The 25,699-nt window shown below is 42.9% G+C and overlaps 1 protein-coding gene across 5 annotated transcripts in view; it reads right to left on the reverse strand.

The window, feature by feature from the left end:
• SLC4A11 (solute carrier family 4 member 11) overlaps positions 1-25,699 on the reverse strand; it is a 189,422-nt gene that overhangs the window by 69,920 nt on the left and 93,803 nt on the right. For all 5 annotated transcript variants that reach the window (XM_032803059.2, XM_032803061.2, XM_075066672.1 and 2 more), the window contains exons 7-9: positions 18,871-18,994; positions 13,502-13,708; positions 5,039-5,123 (exon numbers count right to left, since the gene is read on the reverse strand). In XM_032803059.2, the coding sequence (XP_032658950.1) occupies positions 5,039-5,123; positions 13,502-13,708; positions 18,871-18,994 (416 nt within the window). The remainder of the gene's footprint in view (positions 1-5,038; positions 5,124-13,501; positions 13,709-18,870; positions 18,995-25,699) is intronic.

Raw genomic sequence — 25,699 nt, forward strand, 5'->3', positions numbered from 1 at the left:
CAACATGAGTAAGGTGGAAGAATAGGGTCGACAAGAATTAATCTCAAATCCCATGGGACAAGGAAACTGAAGCAATGGGAAGCTAAGTGATCATCACAGGGACATAGAGAGTCAGTGTTGTTGCTGAGAACAAAATCCAGGAACACCAGTATCTTACTTCAGTGCACTGACTTTCATTTAACTGATCAGCATTGTACATCTTTAAATTGTTTCAAAGTTCTCTTTGTATTGCACTGGTAGAATAAAATAGCAAACCACAAAAAAAGCCATTATACATAAAAAAACATATTGAAGGAATGGAAGAACATTTAAAAGAATGCAGAGAATGTGTAAATCATATATGATCAAAAGAAAACAATAGGATTTTTGGGTTGTGGGGTTTTTGTTTTCCTTTTTTTGGGGGGAAAACAGGCAGTTTTTTCAAAATCTGTATGATTTTATCAGGAATTTAAGCTAAAATCTTCAGAATTTTTTAGGGACAAGTTCAGCAATGGGATACCCTGTATTTGGCCCTATTATTTTTGTACATGATATTGGTAAGTCACAAGGAGAGTTATTCAAATATATCAATAAAGTTATTAAAAGATAACTGCTGCTGCTGGACCGAAGTTTATAAAAACCAAGCAAAATCCCACGAGCTGTACTGCAGGAACTCAACAGTTCATAGCTCACCATACATTTCATTTTACTCCCAGTTTTAAAGGACAGTTAAAGTGTCCCAGTCATTTTCATAATTCAAGTGTATCAAACCCAAGTGCTTCAGACAAGACAGACAATCTCTATACAAATCATACACGCCCCTAGAATCCCGCTGTGACTTCCTGGTTCCATTGACGTCAAAGGTGCTAGGATTTCACCCCTAGTCTTTCTGCCACAAAAACACAAGCCTCTTATGAACTAAAGCATTCTTCTTTAGCTAGCACTAGCAGCTCCCTTATCTTCACTGTGAGCACAAAGCCACTAGAACAGCAAAATCCCCCTCTCCTTCAACCATTAAATTGTCTTTTTGGAATGTCATAACAGTGTGGGAGGTCTTGTTGGTCTGTTCATACATTGCTACTGTGCCTTCTGCTTAGACTGTACTCTCTACTTCCTCAGTAAAAACAATGCCTTCTCTGTAATGTGAACCTTGTGGCTGTTTTAGTTTGGCTCATTCAAATACCCCATTTGCAATACCATGCTGCTTTGAGATGATTCAGAAGTTTCATGGTCTTGTTCTCCTTCTAGCCTGGCGCTTTGTGGAAGATGCTCACTGTTTCTCATCTATTCTTCATCCCATGTATCCTTAAAGAATTACACCAGCGTTCTTCATTGTTGCAAGAATCTCAGCCCCTCCACCTATATTCTGTACAGACTGTATCATTCATGTTATTTCATAAATGCTAAGTATATTGATGGTGCAGTGCTGAGAATCATTGAACCAAGTTTCAGCTGTGACCACTGCTCATACAAAACTTCTCTGCTTATTTGAGCTAGTGATGAGCAAAGTACTTCACAAACACAAGATAAGGAAAGGTCCTTACCTAAACTCATCCTCTTTCATGGTGTTCCTGTTCTTCACCGATTTTCAGCTTAAAACTACAAAAATATACTACAGTCTTTATTTATAGTAGAACTCACCAGAAAACACAGTTCCATTGAAATCAAAATGCTTTTGCAAAAAACTTTTGTTTTGGAGAAAAACTCAAAAAAATTCTGACAATACAGAAAATCAGAACAAAATGATTTTTAAAAAAATTGCTTTACATTTCAATTTGTTAAAAATTTGTAGAATAAAAATAAAGTCAAAATCAAAAAATGTTATGATTAATTAAAAAAATAAAAATTCTTCATAGAATTTCAAATTTTTCAAATTTCATTTCAATTTAGAACCAAGTCAAATTTTGAAATCCTTCACAAAATGGAATTTCCACACTCTGCCTAGCTCTCATTTATAGACATTTGTATAGCATTCCCTGTTGTAGTCTCTGTGCCCCTCGCAAAAAGAAAAAAAATACACACACCCCCACCTCTTGAAGGCTCAGCTCTAGTTCCTTCTATTAGGCCAGTTCTTCACAGTGATAGGGACTAGTGGTAGATTGCGTCAGTGCTGGGTGCCATTGTTATATGGCTGCTTTGGGGAAAAGTTCACTTAAGAGGTGTAATGTGCAGCATGGTCTGCAGGAGAGAGATTTGGGCTCAATTTGGTCTGCTGCCAAAGCTGGTTCCATTCTAGGAATTTTTCCACTGAAAACTCTCCGTTCTGGCCAACACAAAAGAAACGTGGGATCTGTTGGCATAGCATAGTGTGGAGGAGAGAGAGATGGTTCTGGGAAAACAGGGTTCAGAGTCCAGTCAACGTTCTTAATATGAGAACAAGGATCTTGAATTGTATTCAGAATTCAATTTTCAGTAACTGTAGAGCAGAGAGCATTAGGATGATGGGTTCCTGCCTGCAAACATCTGTGTGCTAGCCTGATGCAGCTACAGGGTGGACCTTGAGTCATCCCAGGTAATGTGAGCAGCTATAGTCTAGTCCTAAGGTGACAAAGACATGGATCATTGTAGTACGCTACACACGGCATAGTACTCTTCCAGCACTTTGCATCCAAGGCACTCTGCGGGCTTCACAAATGTTAACATTATCGTCACAATACCACGTGAGGAACCAGGCGTGGAGAGATGGAGTGACTTGCCCATGGTCACACAGCAAGTCACAGGTAGAGCTGGGGGCATAACTCTGATAAATTATCTCCCCATCCACCAGACAAACACAAAAATACATATGCAAAGAAATGATTTTTATTTTAGCTGCACTAGGCACTTGAGCTCCACTTATGAAAATAATTTTCTCTGCACATCTTTGCCCACAATTGGCTCATATGATAGAGCTCGAATTTCAGAGTGTAAGGGTTTGTCTCCACTTGCATCTATCTAGGAAAGACTGAAACTCTGTCCTTTCACCACCTTGTAAAACATTTAGCTGCTGCTGAACATTTATGGCAGTCACAGACAGCCGGGAGACACTTTCTGCACTCAGGCACAACTGTGTATGGAGCACATGGAGGATAAAGGAAACTAGACCCATTTCACTCAGCCTAGCAGAATGGCAATGTAGAAGACAAAAAGTTCCTTGCCCTCAGTGTTGGGAGCTAACAGGAAGGTTCGGGGCTGACCGCCCTGCCTCAAGGTGACTTTTCAAGCATGTTACAAAATGGACAAAAGAAGGGGCATGACACCAATGTTCATATGGGGCTGGAGAGTGAGCCCCCACTGCCTGGCTCCCCATTCTGAGTGTCGTGACCTGGCACACGGGAGCGCCGTGACCCAGACTCTGTGTTCCATGTTGCAATGCCACCGACTCACATGACTGGCTGGGCCAAATCTGAATGGTGCTACGACCCCATGCGTCAGGTTGCAATGCCCGGAGTGGGGAGCTGGGCCCTGCACTGTGGGACAGGAGCAGCTGCTGCCAGGTGAGCGTGGAGCAGACTTGCTCTCCCAGCCCATCACTAATGACCTATCGGCCCTGTGGTTGCAAAATCTGGCTCCACCAGTTTGCGTCATTCACAAACTGCAAAATATATTTGAAAAACTATTTTTTCAATGACCAATCAGCTTTTGTGACCCTCCTGTTGGTAGAAAGCCAGAGCTTCCTGTGGGGCAGCAAACTTTGGGACACTGGCTCTATGGGAATGTAAGGAAGTCTCCATCCTCTTCTAACAGGACACATCATTTGGCACCTTTCACTGCAACATGTGGAGCTGTTTGGAGTTAGATGAACGCCCAAATCAGTTTACGTAATAAATTAAAACTTCCGTTACTCCTAGATCTCAAAACCAGAGAATAGAATATAAAACTGCTGTTGGTCGGAGGCTTTGCATGCCAAGGTTCTGTCCTGAGACAGTTTTTACAACAGTTGTAGACTCCCAAAAATGTGTGTTTTTTCATAGATTTCAAGATTAGAAAGAACCATTATTTAGTTTGCCCCCTCTGTATAAAACAGGCCATAGGAATTATTTTGGGGAAGTTCTAAACCAGATCCTTTAGAAAAACATCCAATCTTGGCTGAAAAACTGTCAGTGATGGAGAATTCACCATGAATTGTTCCAGTGGTTAATTATTCTGTTAAAAATGTACCCCTCATGTGCCCCTGAATTGGTTTAGCTTCAGCTTCTAGCCATTGGTTCATGTTGTATCTTTCACTGCTACATTACTAAATATTTGTTCCCCCCGTAGGTATTCAGATTGTAGCCAAGTCACCCCTTAATCTATTTAGCTTAACAGAGTGAAGGTTGAGCTCTTTGAGTCTATCACTATAAGGCAGATTTCTAATCCTTAAATCATTCTCGTGGCTCTTCTCTGAACCCTCTCCAATGTATCAACGTCCTTCTTGAACTGTGGACGTCAGAACCAGACACAGTATTCCAACAGTGGTCACACTAGTGCCAATTATACCGGATACAATTTCATGACCATTTACAAATTATGATTGACGCTGTTATAATAATAAAATCAGGTAGTTAAACCCTGATATAACAACTAGTCTGGCTCAGAGCCCTATGCTTCTCTGTATTGCTTATGAACCTTAATGAGACCACATTGTTTATAACAGGCATCCTAATGAGATGCCCATAACTTCAGTTTGTAACAGTGCTCAACATCCACATCATCTCTGGATAGCGATGGCTGGCTTACACAGACAGCAGCAGAAGGGGAGTGTACTGTACCAATTAAAACTGATTCGTTTAGGATAAATTTTGATTCACATTCCTTTGCAGATACCAACAATAAATCAATGTAATCGTCAACATACAATTTAATGGGGAATTAATTTAGCTCAAAACAAACATCTTCGTTAAGAGAATGTTGCAAATTTCTCAAGTCCTTAAATCATGTCAGTTCAGAAATTATTTATAGGTTTCTATCCTGGTTTTCTTTTAAGTAAAAAGGGCCAATAGAGATATCAAAGAACATATTCAATTCACATTGTAAACAGGACATCATATCACAAGAATTAAAAGCAGGCCAGTGCTTCTATAAACATTGGCCAACCTACCGTCAGTGAAGTCCAAAGCGTACACTGGAAATCTTCGTGCTATGTCATCAAATATTCCCTTGCCAACATTGAAAAACTCATGCAACTGAAAGAAAGGAAGGAAATGGTGTGTCAGTTTAAAGGCTCGTATATTGTTAAAAAGATTAACCTCCTTATTCAGTGCTGATAGGCACTTAAAACTAATTGTTTTGAATGGGCCATTCAGATCCAGATTTTGCAATAATAAAAAACAAACAGTTAGCACGTCTATAGCAATTTACATAGTCCAAAGCACCATAACCCTTCCGCGAGAGACAATTATTTTCACAAAGAGTCCTGTGGCACCTTATAGACTAACAGACATATTGGAGCATGAGCTTTCGTGGGTGAATATCCACTTCGTCAGATGCACTCACGAAAGCTCATGCTCCAGTATGTCTGTCAGTCCATAAGGTGGCACAGGACTCTGTCACTTTTTACAGATCCAAACTAACACGGCTACCCCTCTGATACTTGACAGTTATTTTCATCCCACTTCACAGATGGGGAAATTGACTCTTGAGGCTGCTGTGGTAATAGGGAGGCTCTGATGGAGCCATGTTACCAAGGTGAGGGGAGAGAAAGAGAGACTGAGTTTAGGTGTGTAGCCCAGGGGCCACAGCCAATGCCGAGAAAGGCACAAGTCTCCAAATGGACAACCAGCTTCCTGTAGATCTCAGGATTTTGCAGGTTTGGGGTGGGCCCTGCAGCCTTTTCCATACAAACTCCTACCCAAAAGGGATGATGTGGCGAGTCTCCAAAAGAAGGGACTGGGGGGATTTCCTCCCACAAAGTCCACTTCCCTAGGTTTCCATCCAACTAAATGATCCAGGCCAGTAAATCTGAAGGACCCAAACTATTTTTGCATCAGATAAACTGCTTCCAATAGCAGAGGTCACACCTGACTTTGCCAACCCCCAAAAGTTCAAAAATCATTAGCACCCCCTAACCCCCCATCATAAGACTGATTTTTTTAAAAAAAAAATCTCATGGCTTTTTAAAAAATAAATATTAGGCTCTTTTTATTTGCTTCTGGTATTTTTAGGATGCAATAGCTTTCCGCTATCAGGCTTTCTTCTGCAACCATGGGGCTAGAAGCCTCCTTTGTTTTTTTTTTTTGTTTTTTAAAAGTTTCTCTTGCAGCCTTCCAATTCCAGCAGCTGGAGCTTTAAGAAAAACACCGACCACTGAGAGAATCACGATAAAATTGAGAGTGAGCAATATTATTAGAGTAAGCAACTTGTTGGAGTTGAATACATCTCTGCTGTTTTTTAAAAATAACCTCCACACTTCTGCACTTTTGCAAAGAGCCAGCAGAATGTAATATATTTGGCTCCTTGAACCATGAAATGAGAAATTTGATTCAGTTCCTTTCAAAAACCTAAATCATCTAACAATTAAAGTACTTCGTTTCTCTTGCCAGCCTTGCCAACGCAGAGCATAACACACCACACAATAGTTCAGGTGCAAAATCTTTAAACCCTGCTGTTATTTTGAACTCTAATGGCTACAAGGGTCTTATCTGAAAAGAGCCAACAGTATGTATGTTGCAATACTGCACACAGAAAATACAGTCCCTGACCACATTGCTTGCAGTCTAAATGAGAGACTCAATACAATTTGGAGACATAACATACACGAATTAACCAGATGGTGGCTCCATCTCAAAGAGGTGCAGATTTATCCGCTTTCTCCTTTGGTTGACTACTCATCTATGAAAGGCTGGGTGGAAGTTGTGTGTTTGAAAGGAAAGTTTTAATGCTACAACACTAAAAATCAGTTACATGAATTTAACTCAGTATAAAACATTTACCAGGGATTGGTTTCCACATGGCATTGACTTGACTGCAAATGAAGGAACTCCACACCCATTTCACATGGAATGGAATCACTTTGAGTGGAAAGAGTTCATAGCTGAGCTGAAAACTGGGACTTTTCCCAATCAGGTATAATCTAAAGGGATCCCCCGCAAGCTCAGTTTCTGTGTATTCTTCATTACTTTTCCCATTGGCCTTCAGCTATTTGGCCAACTGCCTGTTTCTCTTGGCATGGTGCTGGCACACGTGTACTACTGCTGTGTGTCCACAGAACTTTATTTTAAGCCTTCTTTTAAAGATCTCTTGCTTATTTGTGTTGGAAATTTGAACTCTAGCACCTTGTTTGTGGTCTAAACAACCAGGGAAATATGAACTGAAAAACCCCAAACCCTCTGATAGAAACATTTGAGCATATTGCAAAAGGCTACTATTTTTAGACATAAACATTCCCAAAGGCAGAGGTCACACGGAGAATCACAGTTGCTTTAATGAGGAGTATGTTTACTCATCTTGCCATAGCAACACAGGAGAACAACCATCAGAATGGTTACCCTTAGGGGAGAAGGAGAAAATGACTGCACCCATGTGCATAGTTGGCACAAGCTGCTAACTCAGTGCCTGCCCTGGCAGCCTTCGTGCACATGAATGGAGATTGATCTGGGTGCTAGTGGTGGCGACAGCATAGAAGGAACAAATTAAAAAGAAAAAAATTATGCATGCAGTGAATTAGGGGAAAATTTGGAATAAATGAGCAGAAACACCAGATTTATGAGCCTTGCTTGAATGAAGAACGTTATCACTGGGCTATTTGGTTGGCGAAAATGTCATAGTGGACAATGGCGCATACAACAGTTGCCCAAAGGAAATGAAACTATAACTTTTCAAAAGTTTATCGGGGAAACTAAAATTTTGGTTTTTGTTGGGTTTTAATTAACTGTGTATCGGACAAGTTTAGGACAGGATTTGTTAAAAGGAGTTGGCTTCAGCCAATCAGCTTCTATTGTTGCTGATGATCTTCCCTCTACAGGGGTGGCAGCCAACGTATGTTCCTCTAGGAGCCACGCACACAAAGAGACAGAACCTTAGTGAGAAGAAAAGCCCAGCCTGCTTACATGGCTAAAAGTTTTGGGCTGGTAATAATCCCACTTTCCTGCTTGTTCATCAGGGCTCCTGATTCCCTTCTTCTCCACAACCATCTTGAGAGCTCTGTTCAGCTGAAGTTATACTTTGAACTTCAAATCAGCTTCTTGCTTCCCTTCTGGTCTCTAATACCCTCATAACAGCAGTACCAGTGATTTCACATGAATGGCCAAGGAGAATAGATAGAAGCCCTCACTCCCTAGACAGTGAATTCCAAATTCCCCTGGGTCCTCACCTCCTTTACTTGCACCCTTCTCATTATCCTCTCAGTCACCTGAAGTTTCCTTCCCCCTCACCTCATAAACATGAATTGGGCTCTCTCATTATTAAAAAGTCACGCTCCTCCAATTATTGCCCCTTCCCCCCTTTATCTCCAAGCTCATCCAGCACAATCTGTAACTGCTGCCCCTTTAATTCCATTCTAGACCCACTTTGAGCTGGTTTCTCCATCCTACCCTTGGCTCTCACCGAGGTTTCCAGTGACCTCTTCCTGGTCAAGACTCAAGGAGGACACTCCATTTAGACACACATGCTGTTTAACTCCAGTTATTCCTGTAGTGATTGTGACTCCATCCTTCTCCTACCTCTAGGATTGCTTCTTCAGGGACTAATTAATCCTTCATGCATTAGCCCTGGTAAAAGCCTTTGATTTTGTGAACTGCTGAAGCGAGTTGTTGGGGGCAGCAGGGTTGCAGAAAGCAGGCTTGTGTCTGTATGATGCACATACCACCACGTGCCTAGGCTGAGTGGTGGAACAGGCTTTGATTGACTCCCTCTCTTCACAGGAATCTGCCTCAGAGATCTCCAGGGAACTCTCATGGAGATACTGGGCAATCTGCTGCCACAGGTTCTTTGGCAGAGCTGCTTCGTTTCTTGCCCCATTAAGGGCACTTTGCTGGGGGCAGGGAACATTGCTACATACAGGTGAGCCGCACAAGGGCCAGGGTGGAAGCCACAGTCTTGGAGAAGACCCTCCCTTGATTCCCTGCTCACTCTCAGCAGCGAGGTATCTTCCATAATGAACACAGCCTGTGGAAAATATGGGGACAGGAATGATTATAAGCCCCCCCTCCCCAATGCTGCCTCTCTCCAAGAGCCACACGCCCAGTGTACAGTACGGTCCTGGCACACTGATTTCCCCCGCCCCGCGGCTACTCACCATTTGGGGGGTCATGTGGCTCACGTGTGCTTGCCTGGGGTCAGCTGGTTAGTGACAGGTATGTGAATAGTGGCTGTGTTTTAAATCAGTGGTCTCTGATTTATTGCAACCAATACTGCTTCTGTAAAACATTGCATTTTGGCTTCATAGATATGACCTTGGGAGCCCAGCCTCCCCCTATGCTAATGCCGGCTGAACAGCTGTGCAGAATTAGAAAGCAGCCATGAAGAACTAAAAAGAGGACTTTCTGCATGATGTCATGATGCACTCCGCGGACGGAAATCAAGAATTGAAGGAATGGCAGGACAGCAAGAAGAGGGACCAAAAGGAGAACGTGGCACGCCAGAACGAAGCCATGGAGCAGCTCTTAAACATTATGGAGCGCTGAGCAGACACGCTCCAGGTGCACCAGCACTGCAAATCAAACAGCTCTGTGCCTTCCCTCCCCTGCAGCCGCTGTCGCAAAACTCTTTCCCCTGCACCCCCTAGACATCTCCAACACACTGTTATCCACGTCCTGGCTTTAGTCTCTACCCACAGCATTCCACTCCTCCCCGCTCACAGTCCAGCACTGCAGACTCCCAGTACGCACTGCACTCAACACCCATCCCTCTACAATTTAGCCCTGCTGAAGTACAGTACCTGCGCACTGGACTCCAAAGGAGAAGGCTGCACATGACACCTGGACATACATAAATCTTTAACAGTCCTGGAACCCTCTCTTCCTCGATCCCCCTCAGTGCAGTTCTCTCTCTCTCCGGTTGTTTTTTTAAATGAAAGAATTGTCTTGGTTTGAAAGCAATCTTTATTCCATTAATTGAAAGCAAACAGAGCCCTACAAAGCAACAGGCAATCTTCTTACACTTTCATAGTGCATTGTCTGCACCAATCACAATCACGTCCCAGCATTACAAGCACTGCACTCCCGAGCACAGCAACAAAATTTTAGTAGCTTTCAGCTTCAAATTGCTGCCTCAAGGCATCCTTGATCTTTATGGCCTCATGCCAGCCTCTGGCTGTTCAAACTCAGCCTCCAGGAGCTGAGCCCTGAATGAAGCTTCACCCTTTCCTTCACAAATATTATGCAGTATACAGCACACGGCTATGAGCATAAGAATATTGCCATCGGCCAAGTCCAGCCTCCCATATAAGCAGTGCCAGTGGGCCTTTAAACAGCCAAAAGCACAGACAACAGTCATTCTGCACTTGCTCAGCCTCTTGAACCACTCCTTGCTGCTGCCCAGGTTCCCCACGTATCGCTTCATAAGCCATGACATTAAGGGGTAGGCTGGGTCTCCCAGGATCACAATGGGCATTTCGACTTCCCTTATGGTGATCTTCTGGTCCAGGAAGAAAGTCCTTGCTTGCAGCTTCCTGAACAGGCCAGTGTTCCAAAAGATGCACGTGTCATGCACTTTTCTGGACTAGCCTGCATTAAATGTCTGTGAAAAGCCCACGGTGATCCACAAGCAACTGCAGAACCATTGAGAAATACCCTTTCCGATTAATGTAGTTGGTCTCTAGGTGGTCTAGTGCCAGAAGCGGAATGTGTGTGCCATCTATCCCCCCTCCACAGTTAAGGAAGCCCATTTGTGCAAAGCTATCCAAGATGCCACACAATTTGCCCAGAGTCACGGTCTTTTGGAGCAGGATGAGATTAATGGCCCAGTACACTTCCATCAACACGTGTTCAATGGTCGACTTTCCCACTCCAAACTGGTTAGGAACTAATCGGTAGCAGTCTGGAGTAGCCAGCTTCCACAGTGCAATCGCCAATCGCTTCTCCAGTGGCAAGGCAGCTCTCATTCTCATGTCCTTGAGCCACAGGGCTGGGGCAAGCTCATCACACAGTCCCATGGATGTGGCTTTCCTCATCCGAAAGTTCTACAGCCACTGCTTGTCATCCCAGACGTGCACCATGATGCGATCCCACTACTCAGTTCTTGTTTCCTAGCCCAAAAGCAGCGTTCCACTATAATCAGTACGTCCATGAAGGCCACAAGCAATCTCTTGCCGTAGTTACTACGCATGGAAAGACCAATGTTGAACTGCTCTTGCCTTTGTAGTTTAAGGAATAACTCCACTGCCACTCGTGATGTGTTAGTGAGAGCGAGCAGCATGTTGGTCAACAGTGCGGGATCCATTCCTGTAGCCCGGAAAGGCAGAGCATGCAGTACACAAACCATTGAAAGATGCCGCCAAATGTGGACAGAAGCACAGGGATTGTTGGGATGCGAAGCAATGCATCACGGGGCATTGGGATAGGACTCAGAATATCCCACAGCCCCCTCCGCCTTCCCACAACTCTTAGCAGCAAAAGAGGAAGAGATGCTTTGTGCGACAGCTGCCCAGAGTGCACCGCTCCCAATACCACTGCAAGTGCCGCAAGTGTGAACACGCTATTGCGCAGGCAGCTGACAGTGTGAACACAAAACAGTGGTTTCCCTTCAGCAGTCTGAGTGGTGCTGTAACTGCTAGGGCTGTAACTCTGCCAGCGTAGACATACTCCTAGTCTCGTTAAACTTTTCACCCAGAGGCTGTGGTTTCCTACTGTGACATGCCCCAGTGTTTACAGAAATGGCTTCAGAGGAAAGGGATCAAAGGGTTAAACCTGCACTGGAAGAAAACATTGCTTCAAATCACTTGTAACCAGCTTAAAGAAGCAACAAAGAGTCCTGCGGCACCTTGAAGACTAACAGACGTATTGGAGCATAAGCTTTCGTGGGTGAATACCCATTTCGTCAGAGGCATGTAGTGGAAATTTCCAGAGGCAGGTATCAATATGCGGTCAAGAATCAGTCTAGAGATAACAAGTTTAGTTCAATCAGGGAGGATGAGGCCCTCTTCTAGCAGTTGAGGTGTGAACACCAAGGGAGGAGAAACTGGTTTTGTAGTTGGCAAGCCATTCACGGTCTTCATTCAATCCTGAGCTGATGGTGTCAAATTTTGCAGATGAACCGAAGCTCAGCAGTTTCTCTTTGCAATGTGGTCCTGAAGTTTTTTTTTTTTTTTTTGCTGTAAGATGGCTACCTTTACATCTGCTATTGTGTGGCCAGGGACGCCAAAGTGTTCTCCTACAGGTCGGCTACCCCCCTGACAGCTTAAACTGGTTCTGCAAACCTGAACCCCAGAGTGAATGAGGTTTAGATGAGCTGAGAAGTCACCTACTACAGATTTGTCTCTGGAAGAAGGGATTCTGTGCTTAAAATGCAGAGGACTGGGATCAAGGTAAAAAAGGGCAGGCAGGCTGCCCTCTTTGTGCTCTTCACTAAGTCCTAAACCATTATATTTTAAACTGTGAAAACCAGCCAGAACATGGATTTGTGTTGAAAGTTTCTACTCTGAACACTGTAGGCTGTTCAAAGCTTCACATTACTTGTAGTCTAGGGAAAAGGGTAGGAGATTCAAAGTGGCATGCACCAATTTATTTTTAGATGTGCAGCTTTTCAGCTTGGATAATAAAACCTGTGTGTGAACAGACAGGGTGCAAGGTTGACGTTAAGGGAGCTTCAGAAGAGAAAGCGGAGATGTGGCATGCGTGCTAAGAAATGTCACTTTCCCAAGGGATTTTAGTCTGCAGGGGAGCCAAGAAACCCTCAGATCAAAGTGATGACCATGCGAGTAAAGATTACGGTTCTTCAGAGACAGACTTGCCATCTTCCTGACTGAGGGTGCTAAAGTGCATTTGCCTCTCTTTGGCAATTTACAATAATCCATCCATCCTAGCCCTCATTAAGCACGACCATTTGAAGGATTTTCCTTTAATTTTCAGTGGAAAGTTGTTACATGGAGATATATATACACACACACAAGTTTCATTGCATTTCTCAGATATTAAAAAGGGGCAATAGCGCTTTTTATTCTATTTTCACTGTTGCAAAAGAAAGCGATTCAGTTAAACGGCATAAGAAACCAAAACATTTGAGAAGAATTAGCTGGCGGTGACAAAAAGGGTGTGTTTCCAGAGCTGCTGGGAGTGAGTCTAGTGGGGCTTCTGCTAGTGTGCTAAAAACAGCAATTTGGACATTCCTGCTCCCACCCTACTCCTTAGGCTTCAGAGCCCAAGCCCGACCATCAAAGCGATGTCTACATGGCTATTTTTAGCGCACTAGCCCAAGCCCTGATAGCGTGAGTCAGTCAGCCTAGGCTGTGGGATTCGCTCCCAGCAGCTGTGTAGACCTAATCCAGTTGTCTGTTTTGAGGACGGAGATGCATAAACTCATTAATATATAACTAGGGCTAATTCAAGCCCATGAATAATCACCATGTTCCTGCACTTTATTTCAACAGAAAGTGGAAAACCAGGAATTAAATTTTTTCTCTCCCTACCTTGAGCGGCTTGTGGCTGTGTGTTTTATGCCCCTCATTCACGGCTGAGGGTCTCTGATTCACCACCGTCAGCAGGTGGCGCTGATGTACCAAGGCTTCTTTAAACTCTTCTTCGGTTTTTGTTTCTAGAAGCTTCTGCCGAAAAGTTATATCTGAAAACATCGTGGCGAAGGTCCGGCCCACTTCAGTGGCAGTTTTTGTACTTTTCTGAGGAAAACAAATGATGTACAGATTAGGGACCATAACAAAAACTCAAATTGTTTAAAAACTGTACAACAACTTCAAAACAAAATAAATACCACCCAGAACACCAATCTTCCTTCACCTGCCTGTCAAGACTAGAACATAAGATTCTACACTTCCCCTGAAATCACCGCTAGCACAAACACGCAAATCAGGGCAGGAAGAGCAAGCAAATGCTTCCAGCCTGGCTTTGGTGCTGAGAGACCATTTCTTACAGGGGAGTATCGTAAGGTGAACTGGTTTGTGCATTGCAATCTCAAGCACAACATTACGATTTTAGCATTGAGAGACTGATCCAAAGTCCATTGCGATGTTCGGTATGTGTCATTTGTAGGTTCATCTCAATGAATTGCTGTAGAACTTTAGATTCAAAGACAAGACATAGATTTTGAAAGTTACATCCAGAAGGTTAAAGACTACCATGACCAAGTCTCATAGGAAACCATCAGATTAAGGTGACTTCTGAAGTATATTCCACAGATATTTGGGGGGACGGGGAACCATTCTAGGATTACTTCACAATACTTCAACCTCCTCTATCTTTCATGTGCTGAACACCCCCTACTATCCAATCCAACAAGACAGTCCAAAAAGTTTCTCCCCCTGAAGAGCTCCAAAGCCTCACAGGAACAGTATCGTTTGGCTATAACACAAACAATCATTGCTTTTATATTTTCATTTTGTGGTGAATTTTGATAGTCATTTAGATAAGTGAGATTGGCAGGTGATTTTTTAAATTAACATTAGCAAAGCATTCAGGGCTCTTCCAATGCACCACTCAGGAGCACAGATGCAGAATACTTTAGATTGCATGCACTGCACATCATCTTCATTTTAATCCTAGAGAGAGAAACAGAGGGTGTCTCCCAACTATCAAAAAGACCCTGCACATTGCTTGAGATCACCCGAGACAGTATCACTAGCACTTTGTAGATTTAAACATCTAGAGACAGCAGCAGTTTGTTCTAGGTTGAGCGCTCTCAGCCAGTTTGGTCTGCAAGTCTGCTACATCGACAGAAGGGAGTTCAGATTTATTGTAAACTCCGCGAGGCAGGGCTCTTTTCTTCATGACTGTACTGCATAACGGGCTCCGGATGGGACTAGTGTAATACACACCAGAATAACTGCCACCAACACTACTACTAGCGGGAAGGGAAGAGAGCGCTGTTTGGATAAGGAAAATCGATTCAGGGCAAGGCAAGGAAGTCAGAACTAATCAGTTTTTTGATCCTCACCATCATCATGGAAAGACTGGGGTGTGGATTTTACGTTATTTCCCAGACAATTTCTCAAGGTGATTTAATTCGATATTGTCAATGAGTTTATTATTTTAGCAACTGTACCCAGCACATACTTAGGGCTTGGTAGATAAAATCATTTAAAAAACAAAAATCATAGACTAGCACAAACCATGGCTTTTCTTTACCAGTCACATGCTTCCGATTCGCTTCCCTTTATTTGTACGCTGTCCACTTGTACCATGTACCCCTTGGGAGTTATCTTCATACCTGTTGCGGAGTGCCCAGCACCTCCTGGCCACCGGCCTCACTCTCTGCACCACCACCATGGGGTACCAAGGTCAGTACTGATTCTGAGGGAAGAGTGCCCCCCTACTGAGTCACTGACACTGCTCCCTGCAGCAGTGGGGTTTCCCTTAGCACGTTGCTGACTCTATATGAATACACAGTTTGTATACATTGAAAAAGGAAATCAGTACAATTGAGTGGGGTCAGTTTGTTTGCTGCATTCAGTGGGCGACATCTGTACGTTTTTTTTTTTTAGTCTGTACAGTTTTCAGACACCAATGTGACTAGTGCCAAAAGCATTTTTATATGAAAACTAAACAAAAATTAAGGCAGAAACTGCTGAATCAGTCTGGACATAAATGGTCAAAAAAATCAGCTCTCTTTCTATGACCCTCAGCTGAGAACCTCACAATTTTTCATGTATTTTTCTCCTCACCCACCCCTGGGAAATAGGGAAACACTATTATCCTCATGTTTACAGAGGGGGAACTGAGGCAAAGATATTAAGGCCCAGATTTTTAAAGGTATTTTGGCATTGCCATGCCTAGCATTGCAGCGCCTAACTGATCTAGGTATCCAAGTCTCATTTTCAAATGGAGATTTTGCCTTCTAAGTGCCTAAATCCTTTTGAAAAAAAGAGTCTCAGGCTTCCAAATCAGTTAGGCATTGTAATGCTGAGCTCAGCAACACCTTTTAAAACATGGACCTAAGTGACTTGCCCAAGACCAGGCAGTCCGCAGTGCACCAGAGATTTGACCTAGGTCTCCCAAATCCCAGGCTAGTGCGTTAAGTACTGAAACATCCTCCCTTCTTCAAAAGGCCACCTCTACACTGCGGACAGACCTAATATGGCTAGAGTGGGGCTAAACAACTTGAAGTGGAAGAAAGGTCCAGATTTCTAGTTTAACCAGCAGAGGGTATCACAGTTCCCAAGTTGGTTCATGCCCCCACGAGTGCATCACTCCAGAACCTCAGCTCCACTGGCCCAACAATTGGGATCCTCAAGTAGAACTTGAGCTCAGATCTTCCATATGACAGTGCATTTGTTGACTGAGCTATTGACTGCATATTAATTATATTGATTACCTAAGAATTTCCAATTAACACACTGAGGTTCAGTAGGTCTTTGTTCCAAGATCGGGCCAGTATTATTAAAAATTACCGTTCAGTGGGACTCCAACACGCACGGTCGCAACACTCAGACTTAGAAAAAACCTTCTGTATCTGCAACAGGCTTATTAACAGAGTTAGCAAAGTTACACACACTCCAACCCAACCAGGCAGAGAGAGCTTATACCAAATGAGTGTCTGTGCACCCATACACTCAGGCTACCCTTGCAGAACAACCTGAAGCATTAGACATTAACTTCCTCCTAGGAATTAACAACAAGAATTTTTGTTATAAGCTGAGACTTATCAGCTGGAAGTAACAGAGGAGGAGAAGGACCTCACAGTATTGGTTTATCACAGGATGATTATGAACCAGCAATGTGATATGGCCATGAAAAAAGCGAATGTGGTCTTGGAATGCATCAGGCAAGGTATTTCCAGTAGAGATAGGGAGGTGTTAGTACTGTTATACAAGGCACTGGTGAGACCTCAGCTGGAATACTGTGTGCAGTTCTGGTCTCCCAAGTTTAAGAAGGATGAATTCAAACTGGAACTGCTAAAGAGAAGGGCTACTAGGATGATCTGAGGAATGGAAAACCTCTCTTATGAAAGGAGACTCAAAGAGCTTGGCTTGTTTAGCCTAACCAAAAGAAGGTGGAATTGTTTAAGCTAAGTACCAATGTGGACACAGAAACAAATGGATATAAACGGGCCATCATGAAGTTTAGATTTAAAATTAGATGAAGCCTTCTAACCATCAGAGGAGTGAAGTTCTGGAACTGCCTTCCAAGGGGAGTAGTGGGGGCAAAAGACATATCTGGCTTCAAGACTAAGCTTGATAAGTTTATGGAGGGGATGGTATGATGGGATAGCCTAATTTTGGCAAATAATTGAGCTTTGATTATTAGCGGTAAATAGACGCAGTGGCTTGTGATGGGATGGGATCTGAGTTAATGCAGAGAATTCTTTCCTGGGTGTCTGGCTAGTGAGTCTTGCCCACATGCTCAGGGTTTAGCTGATCACCATATTTGGGGTTGGGAAGGAATTTTCCTCCAGGGCAGATTGGCAGAGGCCCTGGGGGTTTCTCGCCTTCCTCTGCAGCATGGGGAACGGGTCACTTGCTGGAGGATTCTCTGCACATTGAAGTTTTTAAACCTTGATTTGAGGATTTCAATAGCTCAGACATAGGTCAGGGGTTTATTACAGGAGTGGGTGGGTGAGATTCTGTGGCCTGCATTGTGCAGAGGTCAGACTCGATCATGATGGTCCCTTCTGACCTTAAAGTCTATGACTATCACCTTCCTCATCACCACCACTCAACGTCCTGGCATCTCCCAAGGCCCATAGACCTGGATACCACTTTTATAATGTGTTACGCAGACACTCCTATGCCTAAGCATGTTCAGAAGGGGTTTCCTCCCCTTCTCCTTACTTGCATCTCTTCACCCTCCTAAGCTTGGCATGCCCTTCTCCCACAGGTTAAGAGAGCTTTTACCTCACACTTATTAGTGCGTATGTCAATTAGTTACCATGGCACACTGGTGGCCAGACATCAGCAGAGGTTACCACCTTAAAATATACCATCTTGGGCTAACCTAGCATCTTGTGGTTACTTGTCTGCGGTTCAGTCATTACAGCGTTTTATGTTGTGATCTAGGGCAGTAATACCGGGATGCAAAAGCTGCAAGTGGCTCTTTAAATGTGTCTCCTGTCACTCTTTGCAGTCCATGATATTAAAACACTGTGATTCAATTAACCAGTCTCAGTTATTAACGAATCAGGATGCTTTTACTATGTTACTGACCAATTATTAACTTGCATTAAATTATTAACTTATTTGCTGCGAGAATAATATAGACTTCCCGTCATGCTGTTTCAATACGAATCCATAATACTAGAGTAAATAAAAACAAAGAATTCACATGACTGTGGCTCTTTTGGGTAATGCTGACTGCTAATTTGGTTCAAGAACCACTGAGGTCTGAGTATCACCAATCTAGGGTTACTTCTGGTTAGCTGCTTATGCTGGGGTTTTCGAACCTTAGGCCTTGTTTAGCTAAGCTATTGTCTTACAGGCCTTGCAGGCTCATTACATTACTGCCTTAACTTATACCCATGCTTTACCTAGCAAATAAGCTATTGGTATAGGCTACACATTGAGGCAAGAGCTATGATATGAGATTAGTCATAGTTAGACTTACAGACCATGCCAGGCTCTGGCTCCAATGCTAGATAGGAAGCCATTCTGCTCTATTATGAGACTGCAAGAGCCTGGGGAACTGGAAAGTCATTTGTCATAATTTTATATCTTGTGCTCACTGCTGAGTCAGAAGGAGATGTTGGCAGACAACCCACTGTGGTGACCTCAGTCCTGCTCTCTTCCTCCTCCATCTATAAAATGGGTAGTCTTGCGTCCCAGTAAAGCTCCACAAGAGAACTATCAGAAAAGCATTCTGAGGCATCAAGAGTGAATAACGGAGAAACACTCACCATTTTAGGAGGCGCAAGAACCAAGATGACAAATCTCACTTCACAGGAGTTCTCCCCCCAGTTCTGAGGCCTCTCCAGGCGGCTGATGCAAACATGACGTCGCTGAAGAGACTTTATAGTGCAACTGTCAAGTGAGATGGAAATATTATGGCTTAGGTTAGACAATACATGAGACCCTCTCCCTTCTGCCAAATGAAGGTTTTAAATATTCCCGTTCTAGCTATGATACAGTATACATGGGTGAAAACAGGTGGCTTAAACATTGTTGTTTGTAAAAAGACAAAAATGGTATTTTAATGGCACTGATTTTCCTTCCTTTCTAGGCCTTGATCCTGCGAGCTGCTCAGTGGCAAAGGCACTAAGTGACAGCAGGGCCCTGCTCATGGAGTAGCTGGCAAGGGTTGGGGCTTAACTTTGCTTCATCTGTCCCAGCTGTTATATAATAGCCAGTAAATCAGTAAAGCAACTTGCCCTAAATTTTCAATATTGCACAGAGTTCTAGCTACAGGGCTCCCCCTTTATTTTTAAAAAAGAATAATGAACAGATAGTACTTTGCACTCCGTAGAGCCATTCATCCAGAGGTCTCGAAGTGCTGTTGCAAACAATTTAAGGATAAAAGCCAATAAACAAACTGCTTCTCTCTCTCTCTTACTCCTCCTTTAGCAGATGCCTCAATATTTGTTTCTGTTTTCAAGAGGTTTTCCTCTCCCTGCTTGGTTGGTTTGGATTATTTTTAAATACATTACAAATATCAAGTCCTGACCTCCCTCTTTTTGCTGGACAAGTCAGACAGCCTTCAGAGGACCAAAATGGTGACATCATTGCTCAGTGACAAAACTTGGGTTGGAAATCTCCCAGGTCCATTAGAGAAGAAAGTTGTTGAAGAATGAAGCAGTCATTCAGATCTTTCAAAGATTGACAAGACTTCCAATAAAGAAAAGGCAGAACCTGACATTTCTAATGTTAAAAACAAAACATTTTTTATTAAAACACAGAAGCCATTTCGGGGCATCACAAAAGAGCAGTAATTTCTCTTTGCTGTTTACTTCAATTGCCACAACACGCTGGCAAGGCGGATAGCCATAATTCTCACAATTTTACCAGGGGAGAAACTGAGGCAAAGCAAGGTGACTTGTCTATCACACACCAAGTTTATGACAGATATCGGATAACACCATCACACTACCAATAAAACCACAGCTAATTATTCTGCTAATACACTTTACAGCTCTTTACAATCACAGTAGCAGATAATGCATAATAATTTCACTATTGGGGTGAATAGCACACAACCCTGATACTCCATCCTAATTGCAGTGCTTGATTTTGCAACATGAGAATTTACATTATTTTTAATGTAATAAGTATCAGCAAGATGATGTTACTGTTATTATCATTATCAACATACAAAAGCCAGTAGGAGAACACCTCAATCTTTCTGGACGTTCTATAACGGATTTAAAAGTAGCCATACTTGAACAAAAAACTTCAGAAACAGACTTCAAAGAGAAACTGCAGAACTAAAACTCATTTGCAAATTTAATGCCATTAATTTGGGCTTCAATAGGAACTGGGAGTGGCTGGCTCATTACAGAAGCAACTTTTCCTCTCCTGGAATTGACAGCTCCTCATCAATCATTGGGAGTGAACCACATCCACGCTGATCGAATTGGCCCTGTCAACACTGATTCTCCACTTGTGAGGTAACTCTCTTCTCTTCATGTGTCTGTACAATAATGCCTGCATCTGTAATTTTCACTCCAGGCATCTGAAGAAGTGGATTTTTTACCCACGAAAGCTTATGCCCAAATAAATCTGTTAGTCTTTAAGGTGCTATTGGACTCCTTGTTGTTTTTGTTATTGTTTTTTTCAGGTGAATATTTGCCAAATTAACAATTGGCAATTAAAGGATGTGGACAGGGCTTCAGTACTTTGGTCCAGTCTCTCTTTTCCTTTCTCTTAACATAGCTTATCACCTTAATTTTCAACTTAAATGACATATCAATAGCAGTCCCTGAACAACTTGCAGAGAAGAGGATGTGCAGACCAGAGCTGAATTAATTCCATACAGGTCTGAAAAGTTAGCTTGTAAGTGTATCCATATGGGGCATTTTACTAGTGAATAGGTTTTTGATGGACAATGATAATTAAGTTACTTGGTTTATGAAAACTAACAACCTGACAGGCTATTGTTAGACATGCTTATTTTGATGCAAGGGATGGTTACATTCCTTTTATTATTTGCACAATACAGAATATGTGGAAGGGTGCAGGATTTCACATATTTATACTGTATTAGTCACATTCCCTTTTTTACGTGAATCAGACTCATAACAGAAAATCCACACATCCCCTTGGGATAGAAATTAACCTATTCAAAGTCCTGTGCATGCATCCATACACTTATCAATCTGTTTATCTGCAGGTCTTTTTTGAGTGGCAATTATTTGAAGGTTACAGTTACTAATGGACACATTTGGTAACAATCTACAATAAATCTTTCCAACAGGGAACAAATGAAAACAGAGTTAAAAGTGAATTCAACAATTTGCAGCAAACTGAAATCAATCTTAATCTAATCTAGAATCACTGAGGTGGGTGAGTCTGAATGTACCCAAATTGTCTTGTGTTGTCAGTTGGGGGTTCCAATTCAGCAAGATAGCTGGGGTAAGCACATGGACTTTCTAGAGCTTTGGGACTGATAGGATATCTGTCAAGTTGTCCAGCATCTTAGGTCATCTTATCTTCACCCATATTAACTGGTAAAACTTCATTCATGAATGGAGAGGTGAACAGTTAATGCACTGTTAGCAAAATCTACCCTCTTGTATTCTGCTCCATTTGCTCACTGAGTCAACACTTTCTTCCTTTTTAAAGAACTGCGTTAATCACTGAACTTAAAGGCTAAGGAATGATTCGCCTGGAGTTCTGAAAGTTATTTGTATTCCGGCAGTGGGCAAAGGCCTCAAATCAGGATCATGGCCAAATTGTGCAAACTGCTGAACAAACGCTTAAGACAACACTATTGCTGTTCCAAGTTGCCTACAATACAATGTCCTGATCTTACATTAAGGCATGCTTGGGGCTCTACGCAGGTGCATTTGCTTCTCAACGCAAGATCAGAGCCTAATCTGAAACGATACTACATTTGTTTATTCCAATCTACAGGAGGCTATATGTTGGAGAAAGATGATTACGAATAATAAGATCATGCAGCTACTCTTACAATAACATGCAGAGCTTGATGACTCCAAGTCTTTTGAAAGTTTTAATTTTCTTCAGGCAAAACACACACACAGCAATCTTCCACTGCCACGCAACCTAACCATCGTTAGCTGAATAAATTATTGTAGGCATTGACTGCAGGCAAAATACTTGCATTCAACTTTTCAATTTCTTCCTCATACATACATACACACACACACACACACACGTGAGCTTTGTTCTGAAAAGCGGGAGAGCTGCAAATTTGATGTACACACAAAATTTCAGTGGTCACCATCAAAAAAGTCAACATGCATCAGGAGTAAACACATTATGGTAGACTTAGAATAGGGAAAAATTATGGTATATACTGGGGTGGGGTAACTGTTGACTTTGTCTAAATGGTGACCATTGTACGGATGCAATATGGTTAGAAGAAGAGGTCATGCCTATTGAGGCAGGCACTGGGATTAACAGTTGATACCGGTTAGATTCTCTTTGCAAAATAGCCTTCAGTAACACAGAAGTTTCTTCCTGCCAGGACACCATTGTGGACATCAGGCCAACAAGCCAGTGAACTGATGAAAGAGCTGAAGTGGTTCATGGAAAAAGATCGAATAAAAAGCAAGGCGATCATATGAACCAAAAAGAAAATCTCACATTAAACATGAGCCATGACACTGGAATGACACACAGACTGACATCAACAATTCCCTCATGGGACTGTCAGTGAAAAACAAGACAATGCCCAGCAATGAAATAATGACACTCTGTTCTGCCAAGTCAGAATATATGTTAAAAGCCAATAGCTTCTTGAACCAGAACAAGATAACTTCCTTGTTCTAAGCCAGAATAGTGCCATGTATGCCCATGGGATTTGCACTGTTACAATAACTCATTTGGATGAGTTATTTTATGCTTAGTTCATCGTCAATGACTCACTGATGGATTCTTTAAAAACATATTCAATGAGATCTGATTTATTCCAAATGGTTTTTGGAAACTTTTCAGATTTACATTTTTTTTTTAAACTTATCTAGTATTCCTTTAAGGAATAAAAACAAGTCAAAATGGGAAAAGTTGCAAAATAAAGTTAACCAAGACCTGTTCTAAAAGGCTACCAAGCTGTTGAACAGCAAATTATAGTCTTCTTGTTGAAAAGTTTTCCAATTGAGGGCTGCGATCTTAATTTCTTAGCACAAAAACCAATTTACACAGCTAGTTACACAATTCCTTGTACTGCTTGTGGATTTTGGAACTAGAAACCAAAGTAGTTGATTGGATAGCTCTAAGAGTTAACCGAGTATTAAGACTTTTGCCTGTAGGAAACCTATTAAAATATAGCAAAGGGGAGGCTGGTTATTGCAATAGGAGAGTTAAGTAAACTTACTAGAAATGAATAGGTGACTTCAGTTCAATACAGATGACCACTCCACAAATCTAACCATCACAATGTGCTCTCTTAGCAAAAAGACTACTTTGATTTAGTTGTGAGACCTTTTCACTCCTAAAATGGACCTTCCAAATCAAAAGAAGTAATCAGTACAGACAGTCCAAGACATTCAAAAGTTTGAACCTCCCTGCAGAGTCAGAAGATTTTATTGAAAAAAATACAGAGGATTTTTCTTTGTTGTCCAGCTTTTTAGCCATTAGGCTCCACTTGAGTCCAGCTCTTTTCAGGAGCCATGAAAACTGAAAACCTAAAAATGAGATTCTCAGATATCACCAGACTTATGATCAGATTATGAGATTTGGCAACACTGAGTATATCAGTGAGGAAGTGGGAAAGCCTGCATGGTCACTATCCATGCTACACCTGTTTTGTGGCTAAAGGACTTTGGAGTCTAGCACTTCAAGTCGTTCACCTTTCATAAATATCATGCAACAACAGAACTCTTTTGGGATTTCTTCTAGCACCCTAGGAGGAAATTTACAAGAGTAGTCTACACCCAGAACTGCACCACTGAATTCAAGGTGTGATTTTATCTACTGATTTATTTAAGCCATGTGTGGGAGCACTTAAAATCTGTTTCAGCCTGTCTTCTATTGGTTTAACTTGTGTTGGTAAGTTTACTGATACAAGCTAAACCGGGGGGGGGGGGGGGCTGGGAGGGGGGTAAACTACGGCCCATGTGCCACATTCAGCCCGTTAGACGTTTGAATCTGGCCCTTGAGCTCCCGTTGGGGAGCACAGTCTGGTGCTTGTGGCTCCACACACAGCCCCTGCCCCAAGCGCCACCCCTGCAGCTCCAATTGGCTGGGAACCACGACCAATGGGAGCTGCAGAGGTGGCGTCTGCGGACGGGGCAGTGCACAGAGCTGCTTGGCTATGCCTCTCCATAGGAGCTAGAGGGAGGACATGCCACTGCTTGTGGGAGCTGCTCGAGGTAAGCGCTGCCTGAAGCCTGCACCACTGTGCTCCTTCTGTGCTCCAACGCCTTGCCCCAGGCCTGATCTCCCTGCTGCCCCCAACTCCCTCATCCCCAGCCCCATCCCAGAGCCCTCACCCCACCCCGCCAACTTCATGAGCATTCATGGCCTGCCATACAATTTCCATACCCAGACGTGGCCCGTGGGCCAAAAAGTTTGCCATCACATGACCTAAACAAATGTTAAAATGATGCAAGTGTCTTGGCAGGGGGTTAACAAAATCAGCATTTAACCTTATTGAAACAGGTGCAACTTCTGTGTGTAGACAAGCCAAGCCCTTATGCCAGTGGTCCCCAAACTCTTCATCTTATCTCCCTTTCCCCCAACCACAGTCAGGAGCCAGGGCTGGGAACAGGGCCAGAGTCAGGCGGAGGCTGTGGCCCGAGTCATGGCTGGGCTGGGAGTCAGGGGCCAAGGGCGGGGCCACAGCTAGGGGCAGGTCTGTGGCTGGAAGCAGGGCTGCGGCCAGGAGCTGGAGCAGAATTGGCAGCAGAGTGGGGCTGGGTGACACTCCCTCCCTGCCTCTCTTGGAGGCTGGCCTGAGCTTCACTACGCCCCCCACCCCACCCCAAATGTTCCTCCATGCCCCACTAGGAGGCACACCTCACAGTTTGGGGACCACTGTCTTATGCTAAAAGAAAAAGCAGCATGATCCCTAAAGCTAGTTTGTCTGTTGTTCTGCTTCACTAGAGACCTTTCAGCTATAACCTTCTCCAAGCTCCCTGGATTAACACTATGCTTGGGGCAACACTGCACATATCTTCAAATGAACACTAGCATTCACTGACACAATTTTTGAATTGTGAAGGCCTTCTAAAATAAAAGACTGGACTGAAACGCAGTCATGACAAAATGATCCAGATGAAGTGATTAACTGTGTTTAAATACCAGGTCCTATTTATGAAGATGCCATAATACCATATTCTCTAACACGGTATTCATAAAAGGCTCTTTAAATTGCAGTTCTCATTTCTGCACCACTGCTCAATATATTTTTTTTTTTTTTAAAACTACATTTAAAGCAGCATTCAAGACAAGAGGTTAGCTGGCATGAACTGGCATAACTCCACTGACATCAGCGAAGATACAGAGATTCATGCCAGCTGAAGACCTGACCTAAGCCCAAGAACTTATCTAAGCAACAACAGACATTTCTTACACAAAATTATTAATGTTTAAGACATACACACTCAT

The sequence above is a fragment of the Chelonoidis abingdonii genome, chromosome 5 (genome assembly GCF_003597395.2).
Source record: "Chelonoidis abingdonii isolate Lonesome George chromosome 5, CheloAbing_2.0, whole genome shotgun sequence".
Lineage (NCBI taxonomy): Eukaryota > Metazoa > Chordata > Testudines > Testudinidae > Chelonoidis > Chelonoidis abingdonii.